This window comes from Ceratotherium simum, chromosome 2 (genome assembly GCF_057802395.1).
Source record: "Ceratotherium simum simum isolate JZ-2026a chromosome 2, ASM5780239v1, whole genome shotgun sequence".
Lineage (NCBI taxonomy): Eukaryota > Metazoa > Chordata > Mammalia > Perissodactyla > Rhinocerotidae > Ceratotherium > Ceratotherium simum.
Genome location: NC_141901.1, coordinates 11,865,700 through 11,887,597, shown reverse-complemented (window position 1 = coordinate 11,887,597; position 21,898 = coordinate 11,865,700). Strand labels below are relative to the sequence as shown.

The 21,898-nt window shown below is 33.5% G+C and overlaps 1 protein-coding gene across 3 annotated transcripts in view; it reads left to right on the top strand.

Moving 5' to 3' along the window:
* Positions 1 to 21,898, top strand: part of COP1 (COP1 E3 ubiquitin ligase) — a 239,848-nt gene that overhangs the window by 132,242 nt on the left and 85,708 nt on the right. For all 3 annotated transcript variants that reach the window (XM_087438258.1, XM_087438259.1, XM_004425010.3), the window contains 4 exons: positions 6 to 149; positions 2,770 to 2,878; positions 3,272 to 3,353; positions 15,545 to 15,661. In XM_087438258.1, the coding sequence (XP_087294384.1) occupies positions 6 to 149; positions 2,770 to 2,878; positions 3,272 to 3,353; positions 15,545 to 15,661 (452 nt within the window). The remainder of the gene's footprint in view (positions 1 to 5; positions 150 to 2,769; positions 2,879 to 3,271; positions 3,354 to 15,544; positions 15,662 to 21,898) is intronic.

The window sequence follows — 21,898 nt, the reverse complement described above, 5'->3', positions numbered from 1 at the left end:
CTTAGTATTGAATTTGACCGGGATTGTGATTATTTTGCAATTGCTGGGGTTACAAAGAAGATTAAAGTCTATGAATATGGCACAGTCATTCAAGATGCGGTGGATATTCATTACCCTGAAAATGAAATGACCTGCAATTCCAAAATCAGGTACTTAACATTATTTTCTTGGCATAATGCAGTGTAGTATATAACAATTAGTATCTATAATTTGTATGAGTTTGTTATTTTACATTTCCATGAGACTCCTTACTCATTCATGGTGAACACTATAATTGCTAAATGTATCCTATAAGAGAGGATACATCAGAATATCTTTCTTATAGATACTGATTGCTTTTCCCCTATGTGGGTTAGTAGTTATTGTTTTTCTATTTGCCAAATGAAAATCTTCTTTCTTTCACTTAATCAGATAAAGATCTTTGTTGTAGATAGCCTTTCATGGGCTGTTGAATAAAGGATTACTGTAGCCTATGAGAAGTGTCTGAAAGTCAAGAATTTTTCCCCTAGCATGCACATGTCTCTAAATATTATAATTGTTTATAGTTTTAAGAATTTTTTTCACAAGAATGTTCTGCTTTTCATTGAGAGCATAATATTTAAGTTCATGTATTAGGGGTTCGAGTTCATAATGAGTGCTTTTCAAACCTGGAATAATGTTAAAAATGCAGGCCTGGACCCTACTTCTAATCTGCCCCCCAAAAATCTCAGAGGAATCCTTGAATCTACATCATTTAAATAAGTTCCTAAGCTATTCTCATGGGTACTGACCTAAAAGGGAATGGTATAAGGAAATCATCTAATAATAAATTTATTTAGAACTTGGAACATTTTCCAAGCAATCATCCTTGTACCTTTTTTATCTAGATGAATGACATATATAGTATGTGTGTGCATATGCTCATTTTAATAATGTTAATAATATAGCAAGTATTACGGTCTTTATATAATGTTATAGCCTTCCTTTTGTTTCCTAATTCATCCATAAAAATGGTAGATTGATAATGTGTAACCCTGCTCGTTCATCGGTGACACTCATCGTTGAGAATCTGTTACAGTTTTTGTCATAAGTGGAAAGAATGCAACATTAGTATGACATAAGTTGATGGAATTCTTATGTGGCAGAGATTGTCCTAAGAGCTTTGCCTTTAGCAGACCTATGAGATAGTTACTGTTATGGCCTCATTTTATACGCAAGGAAGCTGACACACAGAAAGGTTAATTAACTTGCTTAGTATTACACAGTTAGTCTCTGGAGGAGCCAGGACTCAAACAGAGGTAGTTTGGTTCCAGAGTCTGTGATCTTAACCATTTCATGCTGCTCATTTATAAAATGGAGACCATAATAGTAATACCTGTTTCATGGGATTGTACTTTAAATAAATACGTGTAGGGGCCAGCCCCATGGTGTAGCGGTTAAGTGCGTGTGCTCCGCTGCTGGCAGCCCTGGTTCAGATCCTGAGTGCGTACCGACTCACTGCTTGTCAGGCCGTGCTGTGGCGGTGTCCCGTATAAAAAGTGAGGAAGATGGCCACGAATGTTAGCTCAGGGCCAGTCTTCCTCAGCAAAAGGAGGAGGATTGGCATGGATGTTAGCTCAGCGCTGATCTTCCTCACTAAATAAATAAACAAACAAACAAACAAACTCAACACAACACTCCACACAATACTCGGCCCATATCAAGAATTCAGAGTAAACATTACTGTAAGGAAAATGTGGATTAGAGAGTTTACCTTTTCTGTCTTGATATATGTAAAAATATGGCAATACTTGATGGTACTTTGCAATAAACAGAGGAAGCTATTCAAGGCTGGAAGCTATGGACTTGGGAGTGAAACCAATTTGGAGCATACCAATTGTGAAAGTCAACTAAATTACCCAAAGCCACATCTAGTAGGTGGCAGATCTGGAATTTGAACTCAGGTTTGTCTAAATCCAAAATTTAGCTCTTAACTGTCCTATATAATTTCTCCCAGAAAGTCTATTAAGTATATTTAAACGTGCAAATGAACTCTTCCAATCCCTGAAATTTAGTATGAATGCAACTAGTAGAGAGCAAAAGACTTTATTGTGTTCATAAGCTTGTAAGTCATCTAGGTTAATTGCTTTCTAAGGGGGTTCTTCCTTAATATTCATTAGCTTTACTTATATGATGATTCGAATATGTGTCTCACCACAAGCACACAGTTTTAGATGTTGCATTCTCAATTTTGGAGCATTTGAGAATAGCTGAAACCATAAATGTTAAATCTTTAATTCTAACTGTTAAATGCTTTTAATTGAAATTTCAGTCATAAGCTTATATTAGTTAAGATTTTTTTTAATGTAAATACAGAAACCTAATTCAGATTAGTTTGTTGGCTTATATGATTTGACATAACTGGATCCAGGGGCCTAAACAATCTGATGAGGTCTCTGTCGTTCTGCCCTGGCATGCTTTGTGCCCCCTTGGCCTCTATTATTCTTCACTCATGGACATGCTCTCTTCATGTATCAAAGATGGCCAGTGGCAGCTTTAGGTTCATATCTATTTTCCAGCTAGTGATCAGAGTGTAAAGTGGTAAGGGTTGTTACTTGGTAGTTTCAATAGAAAAATCTGGGAATTATTTGGTACGTTTCTTCCCAGATGTGTTGTGGGCAGAATAATGATTGTGAACTCATTAGACCATTTAAAAAGGGTTCTAATCTTTCTGAACACATCCAAATTCTTTGTAGTTATTGTTATTTATTTTTACGTAAAGTAAGTCTTAACTATATTTTTGTCTTTCAGCTGTATCAGTTGGAGTAGTTACCATAAGAACCTGTTAGCCAGCAGTGATTATGAAGGCACCGTCATCCTATGGGATGGATTCACAGGACAGAGGTCAAAGGTCTATCAGGTAAATAAGGATACTAGTTATTTGTTTTAAGAATCACATTTTTACTTTTTTTTCTTAATAATTGTAGAGCTTCATGTGCTTTATAATTACAAATTTAAAGTCACTAGCATTTATTTATACCTACGTAATACCAAATAATGCTTTTCTGAAGCATCTCCTCAGACTTTTGCATTTGTAGCATGTATCAAATGAATTTCCAAAAGCCATAATTTTAGTAAATGTATATATTAAAAGTTTGGGAAATACTTTGCATCTCATTTGTTTTCATAGCCTGTTCTCTCTCCCTTCCACCATAGCAATAAATTGGTATCAAGTTGGTTTTTTTTTTTTTGCTTTATTTATTTTAAGATCTATGTTCTATCTGAGAATACTTTGTCTTTCTTCTACATCCAGGAGCATGAGAAGAGGTGTTGGAGTGTTGACTTTAATCTCATGGATCCTAAACTCTTGGCTTCGGGTTCTGATGACGCAAAAGGTACTATTTGAACCCCCACCCCCACCCCCCTGCCCACAACCTTAATTACTTTTACTGGCAGAGATGCAGATATTTATTGAAATTCATAGCAATCTTTTGTGATTATTGATTATTCCAAATATAATCTAAGCACAAAAATCTATGTCTCTTTTGGAGTGAAAGAAAAATGAATGTAGTGCATCTTCATTATAATACTGTTTTCTGGATTCATGCCACATGGTGACATTTTTATAACCAATTCTATTATATGTACCATCAAGTGAACTTTTTTTTGCTGAAATATTTAGACATCTCAGTATTCTGAATTATGTTAAATTTCCAGTGTATACTAAAAATTTTAAAGTTTATCATATTTCAGGGAAAAAAATTCTACATCTCTTTCTGCCAATTTAATTCACCTCTCCTTTTTTTTGTTGTATATCCATCTTTATTATTCATTCTTTTCTGTTGTTCTTACTGTCCTGTTTTAGCCTTGGTTCTTCTCACTGTTAGATTTATAAAGAAAAGAAAGTGAAAATGTGGTTCTTAAAGCAAATAACTAATATCCTTATTTGCCTGATAGACCTTTGACCTCTGTCCTGTGAATCCATCTCATGGGATGAAGGTGCCTTCATAATTGCTGCTGGCTAACAGGTTCTTATGGTAACTACTCCAACTGATAAAGCTGAAAAAAGGATTTCTTTTATCTTAGAGTTAGCCTTAATTTCTTTGCCCTTTCCTTCTTTTCTACGTGTAACTTCCAGACTAGTGGTTAGATAGGCAAGGATAGCTCTGTTGTTGAAAATTTTATTTCACAATGATAGAGCATGCCCTATTCTGTAAAGGGAAATGAACATGACTGGACTGCCCACCAGAAAGTTTTGGATCAAAAATAAGCAAGTTTTTTACCCACAGTATATATAGATTAGAATACCTACCTTCTCAATTATTTTAAGAAATTATCCTTAAATTTCTAAATTATTTAGAGCATCATGTTACAATTGATATTTTTATGTTTGAATACAGAGTTTTACTAATTAATGTTAAACATCCTTTTTCATAATAATATACTGGGGATATCCTTTACTGAGTTGAATACTTGTGTTTTTGTACTGAAGATTAACATTTGTTAAAAGGTTTTAACTGGTCAGAGTCTTCATCAGGAAAATAGAAGTCATTCTAAGCAATTTAAGTAGAAGAGATTTTTAAAAAATTATTTATTCATTTTAAATTGTATTAAAATACACATAACATAAAATTAACCATTTTTAAATGTACTGTTCAGTGACATTAAGTACATTCACATTGTTGTGCAACCATCGCCACCATCAAGCCATAGAACGTTTTTCATATGGAAAAAACTGAAACTCTGTACCCAATAAACAATAACTCTCCAATTCCCTTCCACCCAGCCCCTGGCAGTCGCCTTTCTACTTGTGTCTCTTTGAAATTGACTACTCTTAACTACCTCATGAGTGGAATCATGCAGTATTTGTCCTTTTGTGACTGGCTTATTTCACTTAGCATTATGTCTTCAAGGTTTATCCATATTATAGCATGTGTCAGAATTGCCTTCTTTTATAAGGCTGAATAATAATCTGTTGTATGAATATATCACATTTTGTTTATTTATTTGTTGGTAGACAGACACTTGTGTTGCTTCCACGTTTTGGCTGTTGTGAGTAATGCTGCTATGAACGTGAGTGAACAATATCTCTTTATATCCCTGATTTCATTTCTTCTGGGTATATGATCAGAAACAGAATTGCTGGATCATATGGTACTTATGTGTTTAATTTTTTTTGAGGAACCAACATTTTGTTTCCCATAGCAGCTACACCATTTACATTCCTACCAGCAGTGAACAACTATTCCTATTTCTCTATATCCTTGACAACACCCTTCTTTTCTTTTCTTTATTTATTAAATAATAACAATCTTAATGTGTGTGAAGTGGTATCTTATTGTGGCTTTGCTTTGCATTTCCCTAATGATAGTACTGTTGAGCATCTTTTTGTGTGCTTATTGACCATTTGTATATCTTCTTTGGAGAAATGTTTATTCAAGTCCTATGCCGGTTTTTTAATTGTATTGTTTGGTTTTTTGTTTTTGAATTGTAGGAGTTCTCTATATATTCTGGATATTAAGCCCTTATTGGATATTTGATTTGTGGATAGTGTGCTTTGAAGCGTAAAATTTTTTCATGTTGAGTCCAAATTGTCTATTTTTTCTTTTGTTTCCTGTTCATTTGGTGTCATATCTGAGAAGTCATTGCCAAATCCAGTGTAATGAAGCTTTTGCTCTGTGTTTTCTTCTAAGAGTTTTACAGTTTTAGCTCCTGCAATTGTGTCTTTGATCCATTTTGAGTTAACTTTTGTATATAGTGTAAAGGGAAGGGTCTGATTTCATTCTTTTACACATGGATATCCAGTTTTCTAATACTATGTGTTGCAAAGATCATCCTTTCCCCATGAAAGGTCTTGGCACCTTTGTCAAAAATCATTTGATCATATATGTGAGGGTTTATTCTGGACTCTATTCTCCTCTGTTGCTCTGTATGTCTGTCTTTATGCCATTACCATGCTGTTTTGATTATTGTAGCTTTTTTTTGAAATCAGGAAATGTGAGTCCTCCATCTTTTTTCTTCTTCTTCCAAGATTGTTTTGTCTGTTTGGGATCTCTTGAGCTTCCATATGAATTTTAGGATGAATTTTACTCTGTTTCTGTGAAAAACTTCATTGGGATTTTGATAGGGACTGCATTGAGGCTCATCAATTTAATTGATCTTCTGGAAGAACCACCTTTTGATTTCATTGATTTTTCTATTGATTTCCTGATTTTAATTTATTGATTTTTTTGCTCTAATTTGTACTATTTCTTTTCTTTTGGTTACTTTGGATTTAATTTGCTCTTCTTTTTCTAGTTTCCTAAATTGGAAGGTTAGATTATTGATTTTACATCTTTTTACTTTGCTAATATATGCATTCAGTGCTATAAATTTTCCTGTAAGTGCTGCATCTCACAAATATTTTGATAAGTTGTATTTTCATTTTCATTTAGTTCAAAATATTTTTAAATTTCTCTTGAAATTTCTTATTTGAATAGAAATAAGAGTTTTTAAAGGTATTATTTAGAAGTGTGTTGTTTAATCTCCAAATATTTTGGAATTTTCCAGCTGTTTGTTATTGATTTCTAGTTTAACTCCGTTGTGGTCTGTGAGATACGTTGTATGATTTCTATTCTTTTGTACTTGTTAAGGTATGTTTTAGGGCCAAGACTGTGGTCTGTCTTGATAAATGTTCCATGTGAGTTTGAGAAGAATGTGTATTCACCTGTTGTTGGATAATAGTCTGTAGATATCAATTACATCCAGTTGATTGATGGTTCTTTGAATTCAACTATGTTCTGACTGATTTTCTGCCTGCTGAATCTGTCCATTTCTGTAGAGGGGTGTGTATTTTTTAGACTCCACTTTGATCTATGTGTGTCTTCTATTACTATACCAAATTGTCTTGATGTGTAGCTTTATAGTAAGTCTTGAAATCAAGTAGTATGAGTTCTTCATCTTGTTCTTGAAAATGGTTTTAGCTCTTTACTTCCTCTGCTTTTTCATATACATTTTAGAATCAAGTTGCCGGTACCTACAGAAAATCCTGCTGGAATTTTGGTTGAGATAGTATTAAATCTATAGATCAATTTGGGGAGAATTGATATCTTAATATATTGAGACTTCCATTTCATAAACATGGTTTATCCATATTTATGCCTTTTTTGATTTCTTTTATCATAGTTTTAAGCATAGAGATCTTGCACATTTTTACAACTAAATAGTTTATATTTTTGGTGCTATTGAAAATGGTACTTAAAACATATTAGTATCCCTTCATTTTTTTTTACTAGTTTATATAAAAAATTTATTTTTAAATATAAATCTTGTTTCAGCAAGCTTGCTAAAGCCACTCTTTACTTTTAAGAGATTATATTTGGAAATTCCTTTGGGCCAATCGTGTCAGCAAACAGAGACATTAATACTTTTTTGTTTCTAATGTATGTGCCTTTCATTTCTTTTTCTTGCTTTATTGCACTTGCAAGAACTTCCAGAACGATGGTGTATGGGAGTGGTGACATGAACATCTTGCCTTGTTCCTCATCTTAATGAGGAAAGCTCGTAGACTTTCACCATTAATATGATGTTAGATTTAGGTTTTTATTGAGTGTGTTTTATCAAGTTAAGGAAATTTTCTTCTACCTATTTTGTTGAGAATTTTTATCATGAATGGATGTTAAATTTTGTAATGTTTTTTCTGTGTCTATTGAGATGATCACATTGTTTTTCTTCTTTTGTTTGTTAATATCATGAACTATAATGATCTATTTTCAAATCTTGAAGTAACCTTACATTCCCCGAATAAACCTCATCTTGGTCATGATGTATTATCTCTTTTTGGTATTGGTAGATTTAATTTGCTGATTTTTTTTTGAGGATTGTGTTCATGAGGGGTATTGGCCTTTGTTTTTCTATTCTTGAAATGTCTTCTTGTGTCTTTCATATCAGGATAATGCTGGCTTCATAAAATGATTTTCCTCTTCTATGTTTTTTTTTTTCAGGGGGGTGTGGAGGTGGAGGGAAGTGATTGTTTAGAATTGTTATTATTTTGTTCTTAAGTGTGTTGTGGAATTTGTCATTGAAACTTTCTGGGCCTGGAGTTTTTTTTGTTTGAAGTTTTTAACTAAGAATTTAATTATTTTAGTAGATTTAAGACTATTCAATACATCTATTTCTTCTTGAGTGAGCTTTGGTAGTTTGTGTCTTTCGGGAATTGATATTTTGTGTGTTCTCATTTATTATTTATTTAGGTCAGTGTGACATTAGGGTTATCAGTCTTATTGGTTTTTTCAAATATGTAACTTATTTCATTGACTTTTCTATTTTTAGTTTCATTGATGTTTGTTCATTAATTTTTTCTTCTTATTTTGGGTTTAATTTCCTCCTTTTTTTCTAGTTTGTTAAGGTTGAAATTTATGTCATTGATTTGAGCCTTTTATCTTTTCTAATATAAATATTTTCTGTTTTATGTTTCCTTTATGCATTATTTTACTTGATACCACAAATTTTAATAGAATGTATTTGATTTTTTATTCAATTTAAAACTACATCTAATTTCTCTTGTGATTTTCTTGTTCAGCTAAGAATTATTTAAAGATGTTTCAACATTTCCCAACTTTCCTTAAAATTTTCAGAAATCTTTCTGTTATTGATTTATAGCTTAATCCTTTTATAGAGAACATGTTTTATATAATATTAATTCTTTTAAATTTGCTATGATGTATTTTATGGTCCAGAATATGATGTCTACCTTGGTAAATATTCCAAGTGCATTGAAAAGAATCTGTATTCTATTGTTTGGTTGAGTGTTCTAAACAAGTTCAATTAGATCAAGCTTGTTGATAGTCCTTTTCTTGTTTTCTGTGTCTATGCTGATTTTTTTTTGGTCTCCTTGTTGAGTGTTGACAGAGTGTTGAAATGTGATTTTATTTCTCCTTTCAGTTTTTGGGGGGAAGGTTGTGTTGCTCGTTTATTTTGAAGCTCTATTGTTAGGGTCATAAACATTTAGAATTGGTATGTTTTCTTGGTGAATTGACCCTTTTATCAATACATAATGTCACTCTTCATCCATATTAATATTCTTTCTTATGAACTGCTTTGTTAGATATCTTCAAAGCAATAATCTCTTTGTCGTCTTCCCTGGGATTCCAATTACATGAATGTTAGACCTTTTCATTTGTCTCCTAGGTCCCTGAGACTCTCTGTCCTTTTCTTGTCAATATTTTTTCTCTTCTTCAGATTAATAATTTGTATTGTTCTGTCTTCTAGTTCACTGACTCTTTTATCTGTCCATTAGGTTTGCTGTTGATTCAATCCAGTGAATCTTTTATGTAAATTACTATATTTTTTTTCCTAAAATTTCCATTTGGTACTTTTTTTATAGTTTTTATATCTCTGCTGAGTACTTCTATTCTTCCATTAGTTTCTAATGTGTTTACAGGTACCCCATGGAGCATAGTTGCTTTAAATCTGTTTCATAATTCCAGTATCTAGATTTTAGGATTGGTCTCTGTTGATTGTGTCTTTCTTTGAAAATTCTTCACATTGTCCTGGATTTTATGTTGACTAATTTTGAGGCTGTATCTTAGGCATTCTGGATATTTTTTTGTAAGACTCAGAGTCCTTTTCACATTTTCTGGAGAATGTTTTCCGTTTTGTTTTTTAAGCAGGCGATCAATTGGTTTAGATTTCGACTGTAAGTTCTATCTTCCCTTCTGTGGGTGATAGTTCCATTGTCAGGTCAATTTTCAAAGCCTTTGCTGTGCTATATCGATTTTTTCAGTGCATATGCCAGTCAGAGGTTAATCAGGAAATTGGGTGATCTTTTCAAATGTAGTACAAAGCACAAAGCCTTTGCTATGCTACTTTGTGTCCATGTTATACACACCAGAGCTCAGAACTGACTGCAAGGCTTATGCCTGTTCATACACACACTTATGGGATCTCCTTCTCCAGTGCTTTCTTTTCCAGGTTTCTCCCACACTTTTTGTCTCCTAGAGTCCTTTTTTTACCAAGGCTGGGGTTTCTCTACAGATGAGTTACTCCTTTTTATGATTATAGAGATGGAGTTTCTCTTGGAGTATTAGCTTCCCATACTGCTGTAGCTCTGTGACTGAGGCCGACCCATGGGAAAAAGTTGAGGGAGAAAAAGGATAAAACGAAAAAAGTGAAGATTACTCCCAACCCTCTGGCTTACAGGGACCCTTTTTATCAGTCTTACGTCCGGAAACACAAGAGATTTTTCTCAGTTTTGGCTGGTCAAGATGCTGACTTTAGCTTACCATGGGAGGAACTAAATGGTATTCTTACCCTCATATTTGTCACTTCTTTTAAGTTTTGAATTTCTCTCCAAAATGACTGTTTTTTCTTACTTTTCAGGTTTCTTAGAGAGTTGCTTTTTGTTTTTTTGATATTGTCTAGAGTAAACTCGTGGTGAGAGAGGTTGGCTGTAGTGGGCTTACTCTGTTTTGGTTGGTACTAAAGTCTCAAATGCATTTAAGGCCCTCTCAAAAGTGTTATTTAGTGTTACTTAAATGTATTTGTCACTCCTTGACTGTTTGATGATTTTATTTATAAAATATTGCCTTTGTGATAATTTTATAGTAAGAATATTTTAAATTGCTTATAATGTATTTTACACAAATATATTAAACATTTTATGTATTTTGTATTTAATAAATTTTTAATGGAGTCATTTATTAATGGAAGTTATTTCTTCATTGCAAAGTTAAAAACTTGAGTTCTTATAAATGATATTTTTCCTAATCATGCTGTGTATTTTAAAAATAGTTTACTTCCAAATATATATGCACATATTTGCATGTTAAAAAACCATTGATATGTAGCAAGCTAAATTTCATGAGGTATTTTATAAGTTCTTTTGGAGAAAAACATTTTCCTTTTTAAATACATAACCTAAGAATTGTTTGCAATAAATAATCTTGCTTTTGAATTAGAATAAGCATATTCTTTAAAGGTTTTTTCCTCCAAATATGAGTAGGCTTTAAGACAGCAGAAATTACAGGTTCTTTCTTATTCATTCCAACTTTTCATAGTTGCATAAGTTAATGTAAGAGTGAAGAATTTGAAATCTTGGTAAATTTTAAAATTAATTTTAGTTAACTCATACTGAATGAAATGCTTCCACTTCTTTTTCTTCAGAGGACTTAAAAATGAACTGCAACATGGTAAAGAAATAGCGTTATGATAGCAGTTATTTTTCCTATAATTTATAATTTTAGGCAGTTACTTTTTTATAAGTTATAACTTTACTAAGTGTAATATCTCCTGGATCTAAGTGAAATTAAAAGGCTTATGTTGGCCAGCATCCCAGATGGCCCCCCATGATCTTTGTCTCCTGGTATTCCCACTCTTGTGTAGTTCCTCTTCCTTCCCATTGCTCTAGTCTGCATGACTGGTAGAATACTACAGAAATGAAGGTATGTCACTGCTGAAATTAGGTTATACAAAACACCACAGCCTCAATCTTCATCATTCTCTTTCCAATCACTTGGTTTGGGAGATACTAGCTGTATTGTCACAAGCCCAGATGGTGGAGAACTGAATCCTCATGCCAAGAATGGTGTGGAGTGGGCTTTGACGTGGATCATCCAGCTCAGCTTAACTGAGTGAGACCTCTGAGCTTTCAGACTCTGAGCCAGAAGCACCCAGCTAATCTGCTTGGAGATTTCTGACCCTCAGAGACGATGTGACATAGTAAATTTTGTTGTTTTAAGTTGCTAAGCTTTGGGACAATTTGCTGTGCAACAATAACTAACTAATACAACAAGGCCTGTTTTCTCTATTTAATCAAGTTGAAAAGGAAACTTATGTTTGGTAATCAGTATTGTCAAAGTGCGCATCTTTGTGTTTAATCTTTTATACTTCTTATAGATTTATAAAATAGTGCAGATGTCCCTCAGGTTTATGGTGGTTTTTGGTGAAACAGTGCTATCCCTTTTTACTCATTCTGTTTTCAGTAAGATCTAGACAGTAGTTCCGAAGTGGGTGCAGCAGTATGAGATATTAATCCTACTCATACTTGCACGTCCTCACTAAAGACTGGTTTTTTCTTACTGTGTCAAACTCCTGTGCCTGTTTCCTTTTTCTTTTACAGTGAATTCTTTCTTAGGAAGCTTTGGTGCAAATAGACATGTGGGCCCTGTCTGAAAAGCTCAGAAACATATAAATCCTGCACATTGGATTTGATGCTGTTGTTATTATAGATATGCAATGTGTTCTGTTTTTGGGAAAAATGCTTTTGAACAAAAGGACTTAGGGACTGTTTAAGCCAAATTCTATAGATTAGTAGATGATAAACTTCACCCATCCTCTAGGGTAGTTGGATTGTTAAAAATCTAGTATTTTTTAATGGCTCTTAAGATTCAGGTGATAGTTCAAAAAACTCTTTTCTTTAGCTGTTAACATTAAAGAAATCAAACTTGTAATAAAACACTTAGTTTTAGGTAACATTCATTTCCTAAAGCCAGCTAGATACTATTCAGAACAAGTTTGTTTTTATTTTTAGCCTCATACATTGCGACCTGATTTTCTTAGCAGTCACTATTTTGATTTTTTTACTGAGTGTCAAAAGAGACTATATATAAATAAGTGCAATGTATTTTGTTTGATTTAATTGTTTTAGCTCTTCACCTTGAGGATTGTATTTTCTTTTAAATTCACTTTTACTTTTTCTTATAAAAGAGAGTTTTCACAATAAATGTTGAAATTATAATTTTTGAAGTTAAATGAATTTCTTACCCTTTTAAGGAGAAAGTAAACAGTAGGCGTGTTCTTATTGATTTATGTACCATCTCCTTATTTTGAGGACTGTCCCCTTTATTTTTCTTCCAACACTTTTATTGATTTCTTCTACACTTTCTCCAAAAGATTATACTATTTTACCTTTTTTTTTGGTGAGGAAGATTGTCCCTGAGCTAACATCTGTGCCAGTTTTCCTCCACCTTGTATATGGGACACCTCCACAGCATGGCTTGATGAGCGGTGCGTAGGTCTGTGCCCGAGATCTGAACCTGCGAGCCCTGGGCCGCCGAAGCAGAGTGCACAAACCCAACCACTATGCCACTGGGCTAGCCCCTATACTATTTCACTTTTAGATCGATGATGCCATCTTAAGATATTGAGTTGATTTTTATTGATTTTAATGTTATCACATCTGTTGTATTAGTTTCCTAGGGCTGCCCTAACAGTGTACCCCAAACTGGTTGGCTTTCACAACAGAAATTTATTCTCTCACAGTACTGGAGGCTAGAAGCCCAGGGTCAAGGTGTTGGCAGGGCCATGCTCCCTCTCAAGGCCCTGGAGAAGAATCCTTCCTAGCTTCTGGTGGTTACTAGCAATTCTTGCTATGCCTTGACTTCTAACCACATCCAATTTCTGCCTCTCTTGACACATGGCCTTCTTCACTCTGTGCCTCTATATTCAAGTCTCCCTCTGCCTATATCAGTCATTGGATTTAAGGCCTATCCTAGTCCAGTATGACCTCATCTTAACTTGATTACATCTGCAAAGACCCTATTTCCAAATAAGGTGACATTCACTTACCTGGTGTTAGGATTTCAACATATCTTTTTGGAGAAGACTGTTTAATAAACAGTACCTTAATAAAGTATATTATATTCTTTATGCATTTTCTTTTTCTATGCTGTATATATTCACTGTATCTTCATAGTATTTTAAACCTTATTCTTACAGCTCATACAGTTATATTGAATTCTAATATCTTATGTATTGAAAATTATAATCGTGGTTACTGTCGTGGTTTTAAAAAAAATGTTAACAATTACTTCATTGAGAAAATTACTGTGAAATAGAAAAAGACCTGACTCACTTCTAATTTAACTGTCATTATGTTAGTTTGGTTCATTTTTATGCTTACTGATACTGAATTGTCATAAAACACTGATATATAACCCTTGTTTGTAAAGGTTCTTAGGACTAGTAGTAGGGTTATGGGAATAGTAGGTGCTCCATAAATATTTATCGTAGATTAACTTTGGCTTGCTAGGCTGTTAAAGTACAGTTCTACCACTTGATATTCAAATCTATAAAGGCTCCGTTTGACATGCAGACTTTAATTACAGCTAGTCATCTCATCTCAGAATTGTATATGTTAATTGCCTGAACAATTGTATATTGATTTAAACACCACTTTAATTACAACTAGTCATCTCATCTCAGAATTGTATATGTTAATTGCCTGAACAATTGTATTGATTTAAACACCACATGACTTTTATTGGAAAAGAACATGAAACAAATCAAATATTGCTATTTAAAACTCTTATTCTTTTATTTTAATAATGAGTGTCTTATTTTTCTCTGGGAAGGGTAATAGATTCATCAGATTGTAAATAACAACTTTGTTTAATGATTAACTTTTATTCAGAGATTCCACATATTTAAAGAAATTCTCTATTCTTATGAAATCCCATTCATAGAAGGTAAATTATCCCCTTCACACAGAGAAAGTCTGTATTCTTATGAAATAGCGTTTCGTGGAAGTGGTAGTTGTTTGAACCATTTTCATTCCTTGTTTACAGATCGCTGTTTTAATATTCCTAAAAAGATTCTAAAATTTTTGAATCTATACCTCCATCCCTGATATTGGGTTTCAACCCCAAATGCACGTTAGAATCACCCAGAGAGCTTTTAGAAAACACCAGTACCTGGACACCATCTGAGTATTATCCTGCATGGCACATTGGGACTGATGGAAAGATGGATAGGAAGATTTTTGTTGTTATTATTGTTAATGTTCATTATTAATTCTAACGTGCAACCAGAATTGTAGCCTATATCCTGCAAGTCCATTTTGTGTGTATATTCTAGTGTCCACTGAAACATTTTTGTTTAAATATGATATGGTTGCTCTGGTACCTGTCAAGAGAACAGCTCACCCTTCTACTTCTGTTTTCAGATCTGACCTGCTCTGATCACTCAGCTTTCCACTCCCTAATCATTACAGATCTCAGTATATACCACTAGAACAGACTAAATAGCAAATATTAAAACAAATTTTTAAAGTTTAGCTAAACAATTCTGTAATCTATTACTTTAGCCATACTTAAATCATATAACTAAGTTCCTACATAAAGTTTTAATATCATAGCATTCTTAATTGAAAGATAAAATAAGAACTGCTCCTAGGTATTTTAAATATTTATATTCTGATCTATATCATACAAATGAAAGTGTGTGTGTGTTTCTCAAAAGTGTCATGCGTTAGAAGATAAATCATATAGTCACCCTACTCCTACACACACACACACACAATTTAAGGAGCACTAAAACAAATACACATGTATCTCCAGGTTGCTTTTTTTACCCGTTTTTTATGCCTTAGTTATAGGATCATGTTACCTCTCAGTATACATTGATTGTCTGTGTTGTTTTCTAACTTTGAAACTAAACTCTCTTGGTTTCAATACACTGTTCTATTCTTCACTTGTTCAGTTTAAACATTTTTGATCCTAGTAAAACAAAATGCTGTAGCAGCTGTAGCAATAAGCAAACTTTCTAGTTTACAGAAACATTTGCTAATGTTTGTTTATTTCTTTTCGTTTTTATTGTCCTTTACTCTTAGTGAAGCTGTGGTCTACCAACTTAGACAACTCAGTGGCAAGCATTGAGGCGAAGGCTAATGTGTGCTGTGTTAAATTCAGCCCCTCTTCCAGATACCATTTGGCTTTCGGCTGTGCAGGTAAGAAATGAAAGCGGATTTGTCTTTTGATGTTGGTTAAGTATCATGGTGAGGATAGAAGAGCGTTTTAAAATGAGTAACTTGCTTTGTAGGTTTAAATTTTGTTTTCATTGTTAGACTCTAAATTAGAATTACGCAGTACACCATCATTATTCATTTATTGCTGTGCCTTAATTTCAGTATTCTTAACCCATGTTTAATACATAGAGATGAGTTTGTTGTGTTTTTTTGTTGTTGTTCCTCTAAGTATTTGCATGCACAAACTAATGTTTACTTACTCACAAACTTAGGTCATAATGACATTTAAACAATTAAGCTGTAGTGTATAGACACTACAAGTGTAGTATAGACACTACAAGTGTAGTATAGACACTACAAGTGTAGTATAGACACAGGAATCCTTTTTTTTTTTTTAAAGGAAACCTAATAATTTCTTCAGCAATTATTTATTGAGTGCCTGCTATTCACAAAGCATCCATCTAGGGGCAGTGAATAAGACAGATAAAGTCTTGTATCATGGAGTGTATTTCTAGAGTGACCAAATGTCTGGGTTTGCCTAGGTGGTCCTAGTTTATACTTGTTGTGGTGTTATAATTACTATTAGTGCCTTCTTCCTTTCTCAGAAGTGCTGTGGGTTGGAAGATAAATCATAGGATTGCCTTACTCTTAGTTCCTTTGTCTTCTGTATCTGTTTCCCCCCTTGAATATTTACTAAAACAGTAAACACCTGTAATTTAACTTCTGCATTATAAAATCTCTTTGATTCTTTTTTTATTGATAATCTCAGATTTTTTTAAAAAAAGATAAGCTAGCACTGTATCATGAGGACAATATCACCTTTTAAATAGGAAAAGCACAATTTATTTATTTATTTTGTGAGGAAGCTCGGCCCTGAGCTAACATCTGCCAATCCTCCTCTTTTTGCTGAGGAATACTGGCCCTGGGCTAACATCCATGCCCATCTTCCTCCACTTTATATGGGACGCCGCCACAGCATGGCTTGCCAAGCAGTGCATTGGTGCGTGCCCGGGATCCGAACCGGCGAACGTTGGACTGCCGCAGCAGAGCACACGCACTTAACCACTTGCGCCACCGGGCAGGCCTGGAAAAGCACAATTTAAATCTTAATTTGTCATTACAGCTTTTCCTTATTTCAACTTATTATTTATTTCACTTAGATACTGACATAATTTCATAGTTAAATTTGAGGAGAGTATAGAGTAACATGTATATGTGGGTAGAATTCTCTTTTTATTAGCATATAGAATTTTTTTTTCATGATTAAGTGCTATTCTTTTCCATTTGAACTGCCTACTCCCTTATTTAAATCCCTATTTTGTCACTGACTAGAAATGTGACCTCGTGCAAGTTGAATAACTTCTCAAGTTTCTTATCTTTAAAATAGAGATAGACCTTTGGGACTCTTATGAGGATTATGAAAGAAAGATGCTATGTGTAAAACTCTTATAATATTGTATTCAATATTGTTTAGTTATTTTCATTATTAATATTTTATCATGTATTTAATTATAATAGTTTATTTAGTTTTAATGTTCTATTTTATAAACACACTCACTAACCATTGGCCATCATTTATGAATAGGACTTATTATCAATATTTAATATGTACAAATGTCAGATATAAGCATCGTCAAAATTCCTCCTTCCCGGAAAAGGGAAACCTACTTAAAAAATGCGTCAGCTCTCTGGCAGATAGTTTTGCCCCCACTGTTTTAAATTTTCATATATTTTTTAGTTAATTTTTGCACTTACTTTTCCATGTAACCTTTAATATTTATAGTTTTCCAATTCTAGAAAAATTCTTTCAGGATTCTCATCTGAATTCCATTATATGTATTTGTTAATTTTGGAGCCAATGACATTATTAAGGTAGTATGTCTTCCCACACAGTTACATGGTTTATCGTTCTTTTTGTTTGGATTATTTTCTATCTTTTAGTGAGATTTTATAGTTTACTTCATTTGGGTTCTAGGCCTTTCTGGTTAATTTTTTTCTATATATAATTTTTGTTACTATCTTAAAGTTTTTTCCTTCCTTATTTTAGGTACTATTTGCTAAGAGCAGATAAAAACTGTTGATATTTGGATATTTGTATTATATCTAGGCATGTTATACATTTTTCTTATTAAATCTAGTAGCTTTTTAGTAGAGTCCTTTGGGTTATTTATTTATACTTGATAATAGCCGAAAGTGATGGTTGTATTTTTTCTTTTCCAGTGATTTATTTCATTCTCTTCTTACAAGGCAGTTACTTCCCCCATCTATTTCATTTAGTTGAATGAGCTTTAGAGTTTTGCTGTTTAGGATATCTACTTTTGGAAAATAGTCTTTATTAAATTCACATCATTTATTTTGCTATTTCTTAGGAGCAACTTCCGTGTTTTATCAAGTGCCTTTTCAGCATCAATTGATATATGGTGTAATTTGTTGACATAATGAATTATGCTTATACAACTTCTGATATTGAATTATATTTGTGTGTCTAGAATAAACCTTGCTTGAGTATAATGTAGAATTCTTTTGATAAATTGCTACATTTCATTGCTGGTATTTTTACATCTGTATTCATAAATTGGTCTGTAATTTTCTCTGTCTCTTTTTTAACCATTTTTAACATCAGTTTTATAATTTTCAGTATATGAGTCTTAAACTTCTCTAGTTAAATTTATTCCTAAGTATTTTATTACTTTTAGTTCTATTGTGAATGGAATTTTCTTAATTTTATTTTTGCATGGTTTCTTCCTAGTATACAGAAATACAATCAATTTTTGTATATTGATCCTTTCATCCTTCAATCTTGCTACTCGTATATTTTTTTCTCATAGTTTTATTGTGGATTTCTTGAGATTTTCTACTTTTTTGGGGATCATATCATCTGTGAATTAAAACAATTTTGTTTCTTCCTTTATGACATTAATGCGTTTTTGCTTTATTGCGTGAGCTAAAAGGTCATGTACAATGTTGAATGGAAGTGGCAGAAGGGACTTCCTTATTTTAGACGGAAAGCATTCAGTCCTGCACAGTTAAGTGGCATGTTACCTGTGAGTTTTTTGTAGATATCCTTTATCAGGTTAAGTTTTATTCTGTTCCTAGTTTGCTAAAAGTATGTATTATGAGTGAGTGTTGGATTTTGCCACATCCTTTTTCTGCCTCTATTGAGATGATCTTGTGGTTTATGTCCTTTATTGTAATAAAATGGGATATGTCATTGGTTGTTTTGTTTTGTTTTTAATGTTAAACTAACTTTCCATTCCTGGGAAAAATACCTCTTGACCATTGTATAAAATCCTTTTTATATGTTGCTAGATTCAGTTTGCTAATATTTTAAGGGTTTTTGTGGATATTTGTCTGTATCTTTCTTTTCTTAATTGTGTTTTTGTGTGTGTGTGAGGAATATTTGCCCTGAGCTAACATCTGTTGCCAATCTTCCTCTTTTTGGTGAGGAAGATTGTCACTGAGCTAACATCTCTGCCCATCTTCCTCTATTTTTTATGTGGGATGCCGCCACAGCGTGGCTTGATGAGCAGTGCATAGGTCCGCGTCCAGGATCCGAACCTGCGAACCCTGGGCTGCCGAAGTGGAGCGCACAAACTTAACTGCTACGGCACTGCTCTGGCCCCTTAATGGTGTTGTTTTTTGGCTTTGATAGAAAAACTATTGGCGTAGAATGAATTGGGAAGTGTTTCTTCCTTTGTTTACTGAATGAGTTTCTAAAGGATTGTTATTTCTTCTTTAATTATTTGATAGAATTTATCAGTGAAACCATCTGGACTTGGACTTTTCTTTGTGGGAAGATTTTAGATTCCTAATTCAATTTCTTCTTATATGTCTATTAGGATTTTCTATGTCTGCTTGAAGTCTGTTTTGGTAGTTAATTGTTTTCTAGGAATTTGTCAACTTAATTTGCTTATTTGTTGGCAAAAAGTTGCTCATAACATTCTCTTACAATCTTTGTAATTTCTTCAGTGTCTGTAGTAACGTCCTTCTTTCATTCCTGACTGGTCATTTGTGTTTGTCTTCTTGGTCAGTCTACTTAAATATTTGTCAGTTTTGTCAAAGTATGGGTGTGTGTGTGTGTGTGTGTGTGTATGTGTGTAGGAGGTATGTGTGGGTGGGAGGTGCTTCAGGCCAGAACACCACATATTCCCACTGTTCTTACCCAAACTTATTTGTTGGAAGAATTGGAGATCTGTAGACTGGGCTTCCTGGAATGACTGTTAGTTCACCATAAGTGTATTTATAGGCCAAGACAGTTGTTATTTCTTTCTCATCCATTGGAACCATTGAAATCATGAACTGTTGAGATTACGAACATGGTGCCAATGGACTGGCCTGGTGGCATAGTGGTTAAGTTTGCGTGTTCGGCTTCGGCGGCCCGAGGTTCGCAGGTTCAGATCCTGGGTGCGGACCTATGCACCGCTCATCAAGCCATCCTGAGGTGGGCGTCCCACGTGTAAAGTAGAGGAAGATGGGCACGGATGTTAGCCCAGGGCCAATCTTCCTCAGCAAAAAGAGGAGGATTGGCAACAGACGTTAGCTCAGGGCTAATCTTCCTCACACACACACAACACACACACACACAAAAAAACAAAAAAGAACATGATACCATTGCTGTAATCAAGGGATCAGAAATCTTTGACCATAACTGCCACAAACTAGAGACTGGAGACTGGAACACAACAACAGAGAACCTCCCCATCTTTACAATGGTGCTTGCAACAGATATATCCAAAGAAGAATGACCACAAAATCTGTACCTTTCAAGTCTTACATAAGTGCATCCCATTGGTGGAGTCTAATTCACATCTAGAAGCATAACTGCAAGGGGATTTGGGCAATATAGTTTTTAACTTTCCATCTTCTGTAGGCTGTAAATACTTGAAGGTAGTGGAAATGGATGCTGAGTATCATTGGCCCTATCCAGCACAATGCAGTTTGATATGAGTTAAGAACTTACTTTTCCTGGCTTTGAAATAGGGGTTGGTATTAGGGCAAGACATTAATCAAGCCAGTAGTCCATGCTTTATTCACTACTTTTAATTGTACCTTTTACTGACTGAAACATGCCTTTAATCATAAGAAAAAGTTTTAGTACTAGAAAACAATGACTGATGTTGAATCGTCTTAATTTAGAATTGAAACATTTCTTAGAATGTAGATGATTATCTAAATGTTTCTCTTTAAACTGTAAAACATCACTCTCTGTTTAGCTGTAATGTTTATTTTACCACTGAGAGCAGTAGAGTCATATTCATGAGGTTGCTTATTAAATATCATTTGTGATGATGAATTTGACATTAGGAATGGGCTATACATTTTTAAACATTGCTTTTGGAGTTATTAGAAATAGATCATTACTATGTGAGCTATCCACCAATTACAGTTTGACTCTCTGTTGCAAGAGCACTGTGGATCCTATGTAGGTAGTGATGCATCATGCTCATTCCAAGCTTCCCTGCCTACCCTCATTTCGATTTTATGTCTCCATTTGGTACAATGAATTCATTGCTCTCTTGGTGCTTTTACTTCGTTATTTTGCTCTTTCACCTTTCGCCATAGTATAAAAAGATGTCTAGTTTTTGTTACTGCAGTTTATAGCATAAAAAGTTTCTTGAGGTGGACCAAAAATTTACAAGCATTTCTTTTAAAATATCAAATCCTAAGTCATGGTCCCCCTGAAAATAGCAGACTAGGAATTTAAAAATACCTTTTTGAGGTTAATATTGAGAAAAAGGCTTTACATTTTATTTTAAACTATTTAAAATCTATTCTTAAGCCCTGAGATTACCTGAAGCATGCTTTTACCAGAAGAGAGGATGATATTTTTAACATACGAGTAAAGGTGTTGTTTATTAATTGTCTGTTACTTGATTACTACATACATTTTCTTATTGAGTAGAAAAATAGTTTTTCTCTAGTATGTCTTCTTTAAAGCCAATTTGAGAGAGCATTGTAAGACTAAAATAAATAGAACTCCTAGCAATCTGTGGCTTTAATAGAATATTAGAGTTGCTTGCATACTAACTTGAAGCATCTTGCAGTTTTTAAAACTGTAATTATAACAACAGATATGAAATATAGGTAGTCTTAAGGTATTCTCTTTAAAATAATAATAGTTTTTTTTCTAGAAATTAGTGATATAAATCAAAGGTAAAATTAGTATTATTCTGATTCAGAAATAGTATTTATGCTAATAACATAGTCAGTGGGAAGGAA